This window comes from Python bivittatus, unplaced genomic scaffold, assembly GCF_059951505.1.
Source record: "Python bivittatus isolate LINGU-HERP-01145 unplaced genomic scaffold, Pbiv_v1 ctg000850_np1212, whole genome shotgun sequence".
In the NCBI taxonomy this organism is placed as follows: Eukaryota; Metazoa; Chordata; class Lepidosauria; order Squamata; family Pythonidae; genus Python; species Python bivittatus.
The window spans coordinates 14,952,480-14,962,777 of NW_028277112.1; the positions used below are offsets into that span (position 1 = coordinate 14,952,480).

Below are 10,298 nucleotides of genomic sequence, written 5' to 3' on the forward strand. Positions count from 1 at the left end.
AGTATTCACCCTTTTTATCAGGTTTCCAGATCCTCAGCGTCTGACCTGGCATTAAACCAAAACCTGGGTAGGCCCAGAATAGGGAGTTCCCCTCTCAGCCTGCCCAGGTTTCAGGGTTGTCATTAGCCAAGAGCCCAGAGGAGAGGGAGTGGGGTGGCTATTTTCATTTATGAGTCATTGAGGGCTTTCAAAGGTTCTGTGCTACAGATAACTGGATGTGGGACACTTTGGTTGGGCTCTAGGGAACTGTCAGCCTCCCATGTAGACCAGACAGGGAACATGACAAGATGAGCTAATTCTACTTTATTGTATGGCTACATTAACAGAATCTTGCAAGTCTGAAAGTACAAATCTCTCACCATCTCTTTTTACTGCCTGATAAAGTGGATCCTTTCTAAGTTTCTTTCTCTTCCTGTTATTAAACTGTGAGCTCCTCCCCCTTGTGAGAGGAAAATTATTAGTAGCCTTCTATATGTTTTAATGTTAGTTTTGATTGCTAAAATATGGCCTTTAGGGCAATGTAGGGCAATGATAGGAAATAAGTAAACTTGCAAGACTAAGCAAACTTGTTGATGGGAACAGATGTGACAGGGACGAATAGAACAGGAAAGTATGGTAAAATTAGCACCAAGGAAGTTCAGTTGCTAAACCTAGGAGTCATGTCTGTGGTTTGTAGTTTTTGAGGATAAAAAGGATTGCATCTGAGGGGGTCTTTGCCACACGGCTAAGCTGTCTTACCTGACCGCTTGCTTGGTCGGCATTGCAATGTGAATCTAAGTAAGTACCTTGTATGCTTTTGACTGAACTTTACTTGCTTGTTGAACTAACATTTAATAAAGCTTTTAGAACTTCAAAGTGATTTGTTTTATGGTGTGTCTGCCTCCCGTGTTTAATGAGGTTTTTTCCCTGACACCCTTTTATCTGATCATTCCTTAGGCAGCATCTTTTCCCCTCGTCTCCTAAGGTCATTCCCACATACCATTACAGAAACAGTTGGGACTGGTCCTGTTGTATTGCCCTCCCTACTGCACAGTATCATCTCTGCCCTTCCTGCTGGATTCCATTGCTGGCTGGCTCTGGAGACCCCAAGGTTGTTAGTCCTCAGGAATTTCAACTTGCTGCCAGACAGTGTTGAGTCCTGGGGAACTCAGGAGTTCACAACCACCATGGCAACCATGGAGATGAAGGACTGATGTATACCAATAGTTGCATTTTGGATCTGGTTTTTGTCTCAGAGCAGTTATGATGTGATCTGGTAGTAGAGAATTTTACCGTCTGTCTCTTGCCATGGTCAGATAACTTTCTGAATGCCTTTTGGCTTGCCGGTGTCACCCTGCTCTGCAGGGAGATAGGGCCTATTAGATTGGCCCACCCCATGGGACTTATGGGCCCTTCTGGGTTCTAGAGGAATCTTGAGATTATCCCTGAGAATCTTTATCACAGCCTGGAATGGGCAGATGGTAAGGGCCTTGGACTGCGTGGCTACTATTGGGCCTCTCCCTGTGTGCTGATATAGGGGTGCACCTTGTTTTTCCAAGGAGCTCCGGGTGATGAAGCACCAGAAGAAATGCCTGGAACACCCTTGGAGGAAGATGAAGAGCAAATCTAATTGAACATAGGAGCCCTTATTCAGGATTACATTGTGGCAATAAGGGCAGTGAAATGTTATTTTTCCATCCTCATTAAAAGAAAAAAAATGCCGGGTAAAGCACTCCTTTTAGTAGTTTTCCAAATATTTTTCAGGACATTTTAGAAAATTCTTTGAGCCAGGAATTCACTGTGGAGAATGTGCTTGCAACACTTCCAGCATTTCCCAAGGGTGCCCCTCAGCAACGTGCTAAAAGAGCTGTAGATGCCTTAGTAAAGGCTCAGAATTATTCCAGGCAAATGTCAATGCAGCAGGTGAGTGGATATGAATTTAACACAACTTAGCTTTTTATACTGAGAAGAAAAATCCAAATTTTGTTTTACTTTGCAATGACTGGGCATAGTTCTCCTACTATCTTAACTAAGCTAATGCATGACGGTATTTTTCATCTAATGTTTGAGCAGGCATTTTTCTCATTCCCTATTGGGACAGTCACTGTTTGTCTGTTTAGTGGGAATTTATGAACATTGGAGATTCCATTTTTTATTTAATAAAATATTTATAGCCTGCCCACTATGCTAAGGATCTCCTGGTGGGCTGCAAACCATAAAATATGTAAGATAAAACAACATGCAATAAAATGTATAATAATTTAAAATATTAAGACAACGGGGACCATAACACAAGAGTGGACAATCACCAAATGTTATGATGGGTAGTGGAGCATAGCAAGGTTCTGATTTTTAAGATCCAAATGCATGAGTAAGAAACTAGGTCTTCCCCAGTACCAATAAGCCAATAGTATTCAAATGGTACAGAAACCCTCTCCCATCATGCATCTCTCTCAATCCTAGGGGTGCTGAGGAGGGCCTCTCCTCCACAGAATTTCATGTTTAGGCAAATGCATATTGGGTGAAATGCTTCTTCAGGGATCAAGAAACAATACAAGCAGAGCCTGGATATTGTGTGTGAAAGACAGTAATAATTTAAGAAGGCTCAGTAAATTAAAGCTTCAACTTTGGCACAACAGTTAGATCAGGGACTTTCAATTCAGTTACGGTTTTAGCCCCTTTTTTCTTTTAGAAGAAGGAGAACCATAACCCATTGCTAGAGCACATGCTATGAATAACATAAAGCCCCAAGGTCAGTCCTTGATATTCTAAATGGAAAGACTGTTGGGAACCACTGAGAAGAAATGTTAGAAAAGCCACTGCCTGTTTTGGAATAAAGAGGTGTTAAAGTAGAGGGCCCTGTCTCCTGATTCAGCAGCTCTTTTGTATCCTTAAAAGGTAAGTTTGGAGTAACAGAAATGCTATGCTGTTTTGAATATACACAGCCAGATAGGTTTATATAAAACCGTGTTTTTAATAACTTCTAATGTTACATTCTTTATTTAAAGCTGAGAGGCAAAAATAAAGTTTGGACTTATATATTAAAATACAACTATCTAGCTGTCGGAGTACCTTAGAATTAAAATAATAGCAATGTATTTCATTATCCAACAATTGTCAGTTATGGTTACATATATGGGCAAAAGTTAATAGCTGCTAGCACTGTTCTAAATATATTTATGCAAGAATTTACAAAATATTAACAAGTTAGGGAAAATATGCAGAGCACAGCTTCTTTACTTCTTTCCAACCCTTTTGCTTGCAGTGGCTATAGAAGGTGTCATTTTCTTCTGTGTAATTGAATATCCTGTATCCACTGTGTGTGCATGTCTGTGTATTTCTGTTTTTCCTTTGGCTTGTGTGTTTGAGGGTACTGTACATAATTTGGAGAGCAACTTTACATAATTTCTTTCTAATATTCTGTTAGGTTAGAAAGAAAAAAAAGAGATTCTGCAGAATTCTTATCGTGCTTTGGATTTAATTTTTATTTTTATTTTGGTATGAAACTCTAGCATGCAAGTGCAGGCTAACTCTTCTAGTAAGAAGACACCATCAGGATGGTATCCTTGAATCTAGCTCACTGGAGTTTTCTAGCAGAAAAACCTATCTGCTCTTCATTTTCAGTCGGTTCATCTTGGAGCCATTTTATCTTGTGCCTGGGAAAGTACATTAAGTCACTAAAATAATCTTACTGCTAGCTCAATAATGGCCAATAACCCTGAAGTCAAAATTGTCTCAGACCCATTTCAGAATATTTATTTTTCCAAAGGCTATTGGATTCTCCCTGGAGGCAAGGAAGAGAATGTTTAATGGCTTTCTGCAAAGAAGGCACCTTCATTTTTCTCTTCTATGATACCTTGATGTTACAGTATAGTGTATAAGTAGCAAATTGTATTCAGATCAAAACCTAAATTCCCAGTGTGTTTATATAATTCTGCTGCCTGCTCTTAATTCAGTATCAAGGATTTCATTAATCTTGTGTAGTGAAAAACATTTTCAGCACAAATGGAATGAAGATCAGTGTACCAAAAAAAAATAAAAATCACACAATAAATTGTACTTTAGAAAATATAATTTATTTTTGTTGTAACGCTGAACTCTCTCTTCAGCTGTACAAACTGAAGCAGGAAATGGGGAAGATTGTTTCTTAGAATAGAAATGATTCTTGCCAGATAAGTCTGTTTTGTGAGCTTGTAAAGCAATCTATTAAAAGGCATTATTTAAAAGGGTTTAGGGAGCATTGTGTTTAATGCTTTTTTAAGGCAAGTTGACAAATATTCAAACTTCTTTCTAGATTTAATTATTTTTTGTTTATTATTTGGGCAGTATTGTCATGTCTAAGGATTAGAGGTATTTGGTAAAGGCAAGTCCTACCAGCTAACTATTTGGGGTTTTGGTTAGGAACTCTATCTGCTAACTCATATAGTAGTCACCGTACATCACTCCTTCAGCAACATTAATAGGACTGGGCTGTCTACTTTCCTGAACTTATCTTTCTGACTCTTAGTAAGAAATCTAAAATGACTTGGTTATGCCTTCACTTTCTCAAGAGTGGTTTCTTTCAGGATTTAACTCTTCAGTTGACTGAAAAAGAACAAACAATCCACACCTGCATAATATCTTTCTTCATATATAGATATTTTATACTACAGAAAAATCAATTACAGTAACATGTCTGTTTAATAAACATTTGGAGGAATCAGGTCTGTAATTGTAATGGTATGTGGGAAAAACCTTGGGAGATGGGGGCAAGAGACACTGCCTAGGGAATGGTCAGATAAGAGACAGCATAGCCCACAGCTGGATAGTGGGTGTGGCAAGAGGTGCAGAAGAGACCCGCCCTAATTTCTCAGGCTGTAAAGGAGACAGAGGAAGAATTGTACTTTCAGACCTGCATGATTCTGTTAATGTAGCCTTACAATAAAGTAGAATTAGCTGATCTGGTTGTGTTTCCTGTCTGGTCTACCTAATAAGGCTGATAGTAATAGAACAATAAAAAATGAGCTTAGAACCTTTTTTTTCCCCCCGGTGCTTTCAAGTCCCTCTTGAATCCTAGCAAATGCCTGGATTAGTCCCTGCAGTTTTCTTGGCAAGATTTCAGAAGTGGTTTGCCACTACTTTCTTCCCTGGGCTTAGAGAATGTGACTGGCCCAAAGTTACGCAGATGGCTTTGTGCCTAAGGGAGCACTAGAATTCAGTCTCCAGGCTTGTGCCTTAACCACTACACCAGACTGTCTTTCTTAGAAATCTTCTACCCCATTTAATCACTTTCTTAATATTTCTACCATTGAAAAATAGCTTCCTGTTCACCTAGAAACCTAGTCTACTGTCTGTGTTCTGATTATTTCTCAGTATAAAATTCTTAATATCTACCATGACTGGTAGAAGTTTGATGTATATCTAGACACACAAATTGTGTGTGTGTGTCTGTGTATATGTGTGTGTCTGTGTCTATCTTAGTACCTGAAGCATTGCTATGGCATGTTGATGCTTTTTCCCACCCCCCCTGCATTTTTTTATAAATATATATAAACAGTGGTTGTATACCAAATGTATACCAATGCAGAAGTCAAAAGACTATGCATGACAAATCTGTGATAAAAACAACAATAATAATATATCGAAACAACCACATTTTGGAAAATTGGACTAAGGGATACATTGAAGAATTAATAATTGATGAGTTTTTGAGATAGTAAATTTTGTAGTCTGGATATGGGAAAGTAGATAAGTTTAATATTTAAAATGGTGATTTTGTTATATTTAAGATGCTTGTAATATGTTTAGATGAAGCCTTTGGTTACAATTACAAAAACGTTCCTTTATGTCATTACAAAAACGTTCCTTTATGTCATAACACTTCATTATAAAAATGTGATCTACAACGGAAAAAATAGCAAGTTAGCCCATTATTCAAGTGTTGCACCACAACACTTTTAGCCTATTCTGTAATGCATTTTATAGAAAGAAATTGCACATTTTATAGAATGAATTGATGGTGGTACATATAACTATTAGTTTGTGAAATAATAGTTTATAATATTTATTCTTTTTGCCCTTTTTTCTGGGTGATTGCTAATTCTAATCATATTTGTTGATCTTTTTTTCACTTCTAGATACTTGCTTTGCAAGCTGAACTAAATTTCCACAGAAATTTATATAATCTCCAAGTTAAGTATATTGAAGCTGTGTTCGAAGGGATAAAGCAAGCGTACCACACATTTCAAGATAATGTTGCTATGGTTCTTTGTTCCCCACTACAAGGTAAATATATGTCTGGGAATAACAGCATCAATCAAATCCAGTTTTCAAGTACTAATGTATACTAAGGACACATTTAAACATTAATTACCTGAAAACAATTCAAATGTAATAACATATCTGTCTATTCTGTTTGATATTTTTGAGAAAAATCTCTAGGAAATTATTTATCACTTTCCATCCATCTCTTCATGCAGATGTTTTTTCTTCTTATGCAAAACTTAAAACTGGAGCTTCGGAAGATGCTTTGAGAGACTTTCTCACTGTTTTTAAAAACAATGCTGAACAAATCCAATATGCCATTGAAACTTTGACTCCATCAGCAAGTCAGCAGCAGGAAGGTAAGAACTTGTAAATGTGCAATGGCATTTTGTCTTGGTTTCTTGTATTGAAAAATGAAAGAAAGCAGTCTGTAAACATCCTACATCACTCTTCTTGGTCAAAAACCAAGTTGTTACAAGGATTTGCAGTTATGTTCTATGACAGGATTTTCAAAATGGGGCTCCACGGAACCCTAGGTTTCTTCAAGGACTTGAATGGTTTCCACAGAACTAAGAGGGGGAAAAACACACCCCTTCATAAGGGACTAAGGGAGAAAAAGCCACCTCTCTACAAAGGACTAGAAAATGTTCATCTTCTTGAGCACTAAAGACTTTATTAATGGGAACAAAAGAAAACTCAAAGAAATAAAACTCATCCAAGATCCTTTAATCAGACTTAGTGTCACAATTAATTGCAAAGTAGTCAAGAGATACAATATAATCTTTCATATTAGTATGTCTTTGGTATTAGTAAAGTTGACTATAAATATGCCTTAATGTAAATGTATTTGCCCCCAAACCTGATATTCACTTGATAGATGGAAACATGGCCAGTGTTTTCTAATATATGGTTCATAGGCATGCTTTCATTTTGGAGAATGCAATCCTATTCATGTGTTAAATGGAATTTACTTCCTCATGTAAATAGTATAATGGAATAGGAAGCATGTCTAGGATTATAGATGAAGTCTATAATACATCAATGAGATGGCTACCCCTGAACAAATAGCAACATTTGACCATGTCCTCTTGTTTAGAAAAGAAATTAGTCACAATTGCCCAAGTGAAATAGTTCAGTCTGAGACTTAGACCTATGTAACACTCTTGCAATAGAAGCATTGGCTAAAACATAATTGGATGCATCATGATGATATCACCTGCTTGGCTCAAGTATCCTTCTGGCTTGAAGTGATATAGTCAACATGACGCAGCAGGGAATTTGGAACCAAGAACCAATGTAGTAAAGTCCCTCATTTAAAAGTCCTTAAGGTTTAGGAGGAGGTAAGCTACCATTTGCCAGGTAAAAGAGTTTTTTTTTTTAAAGGCATAAACCTAATGGCTACGTAGAAACTGAGTCAAGAAATTGGGCCTGTGGCAAACTCCAAAAGATTGTATGTAAAATCTATTATAAGGCATATTCAATATATTAACACATTGATGGTGCTAATGAAACATCTCTAAACAATGGCAAAATAGGTTTCTGGCTTTATTTGATAAGGAAGGATAACTATGGTACATTTATTTGCTTTAACAACATAAGAGAATTCTGTAGCACTGTGATATCTGATTTTTCTACATTTAGTGTAAACTAGTAAACTGGAAAAACCCAGTTATTACTAAAGCTATTTAAAACTATGTATGTATTTCAAACAGCCTGAGAGCAACTGTTGATTTAAGCCCTGATTATGCAATTTAACCCTCTTCCCTTTTTTTAATTTTTAAGGTGATGAGGCCCTGTCAAGTTTTGGAAAAGAGTTCTTTCTATCTTTGGAACGGTCACTCAAAGCCTGTGGAGAACAACGGGATAAAGCAGCCAGTGAAATGGGAATCTTACAGATGGAACTGGATCAGGCTTTAGAAAAACTTAGGAATTTAAGGGAACAAAAGATTAAAAAATCAGGGACCATTCAGCATTTCCCTAATCATGAAGAAACAGAAACAAGTTGCTTGAATGTAGTTTCACAAAAGTCTGAATCTAATTCCACATCTAAATTTCCTCCAACCAGACTTGATCTTTTGCTGAAACAAGCTTCTGTTGTAGAGAGAGAGCCTACCAATTTGCTCTCCAAGCAGAAACTGGGAAATTCTGATGATATAATTATTCAGCAGAAGGGAAAGGTCCTTCATAGGAGCAAGAGTATGAAGGCCACTGAAAGGGCACCATGGCAAGATTAGTATTTGACAGCTTTGCATTTGTTACAGTTTTTATAGTGAAGCTCTGTGGTACAGAAATGAATGAGTGGGAGTCAGTGTTGACTTTTCAGCATCTTCTCAATGCCACTTTAATTATGCCAGATATGGTTACATAAAACTGTTTAGGAGATGGCAAACATTTGATATGTTAAAGCTATTCCCACATTTGCATAGCAGTGTGCTCAAGCATCACATATCTCTGAAGACACAAAAGCATTAAATTAAATCTGTGAAATGTGAGTGACTCAAACAGCTTCCTTGAAACTTGCCACAGCCAAGGTTACTTTTCATATATACTATAACTCCATCTCACAATTCTTCAAGAACTTGCAGAAGTGTATTTTAAGTAACAAAAGAAGCAGCCACTGGACTACTTAGTATTAATCTTTGTTAGATATATGTATGTATATAAAAAGATACAAATCATGTAGTCACTTGGAAGGGAAATGAATACTCACCAGTGGCTTTCTCCCTTCTGTTCTTACAGTCCTGTCACACATTTCATTATTTACTCATTTTCTTATTAATTATGCAGTAGATGAAAGATTTCGTTGTGTGACATTCAAAGGTTATATAGTCTGGCCATTTTGTTTTTAGGTGTCAGTAGAAGGACTGTTTATAGAAAGATGAAAACTGGTTTCTTGGATGCTAAGCCAAGATCATAGGAGACAGCTATGCATGTGTACCCCCAAACAATTTCTACAGATGATAGTATTTTGAACCTGGTCCATTGCTATTCTGTAGAAAGTGTGTTCCTTTACTATAGTCATTTTTATGAAATTAAAAATTTGCATTTGTAATATTTCTAAATTCAACCATACTTCTCTATGAATGTTCTAAGGTGTCAGAGGAATATGGTTGCTCTGGTTGGCATGTTCTCCCTACTGAAAACAGTCTTGAAAGCAAGACTAATCAAGTTGTTTAGGATGACGAAGTGAGGTCCAAGAACAACCTTCAAAATATTTTACCAATTATAAGTGATTTTAAATAATATATGCAGAATTTTCAAAAAGAAAATTCAGAATGTTAAGAAAACATTCAAGCCTTTAGCCTTGAAGGATTACGGACAAATGTCTTAGATATTATTTTGTGATTATTTTATTTTTATAGTTCATGATATTTCTTGATTTATTGTACACTAACCAGAGTTAATATGATTGGGAACGTGTACATAGCTTGCACATACTGTGAATAAAATGCATTAAATGGATATATTTTTATAGGATTTCCTGAAATGTTACTGCTCAAATTAAATAATGAACTAGAATGCAATACTTGTTATAGGTTTACTTTATTTTCCACCAAATTCCATACTAGAAGATACTAAATTAAGCATATATTTGTGTCAGTCTGCTTGTGTTCCTTTTCCTGTTTATTGTGTGGTTCTTCTGAGGTAAATGTATTACAGAAATCATTTCAAGACAGTGTGCATTTAGTTTTGAAATAATTTCTTCTATTATTTCTTTAAAGCATGTTTAATAATATTCAGCATAGTTTATAATTCATACAATAACAATAAAATCCAATAAACTTGGTAGGTGTAAAATTAAATCTCAAATGTAAAAATAAGCTCACCGTAAGACAGAAAAGTGTTTTATAAAAGTTGTAGAGGCAAATAAATGGCTTTACCTATTTTGAAAATGAGAGTATGTTCTTATAATTGTGGCATCACCACTGAGAAAATCCTCTCCCCAATTTTCAGGCACCTTACATCTGCTAGTGTGTAGTGTAGTGTTTAGGACTAGGAAAGGGGATTCATATTTTCGATTCCTGGTTCTTCTTTTGAGATAAGTGAGTGACTTAGAAACCTTCATAATCAAATCA

The 10,298-nt window shown here is 36.3% G+C and overlaps 1 protein-coding gene across 1 annotated transcript in view; it reads left to right on the top strand.

Moving 5' to 3' along the window:
• Positions 1–10,054, top strand: part of LOC112540858 (uncharacterized) — a 47,906-nt gene extending 37,852 nt beyond the window's left edge. Inside the window, exons 9-12 of the mRNA XM_025167843.2 lie at positions 1,744–1,902; positions 6,096–6,243; positions 6,438–6,581; positions 8,005–10,054. Coding sequence (XP_025023611.1) covers positions 1,744–1,902; positions 6,096–6,243; positions 6,438–6,581; positions 8,005–8,456 — 903 coding nt within the window. The 3' untranslated portion in view covers positions 8,457–10,054. The remainder of the gene's footprint in view (positions 1–1,743; positions 1,903–6,095; positions 6,244–6,437; positions 6,582–8,004) is intronic.
• Positions 10,055–10,298: the final 244 nt, after the last annotated feature.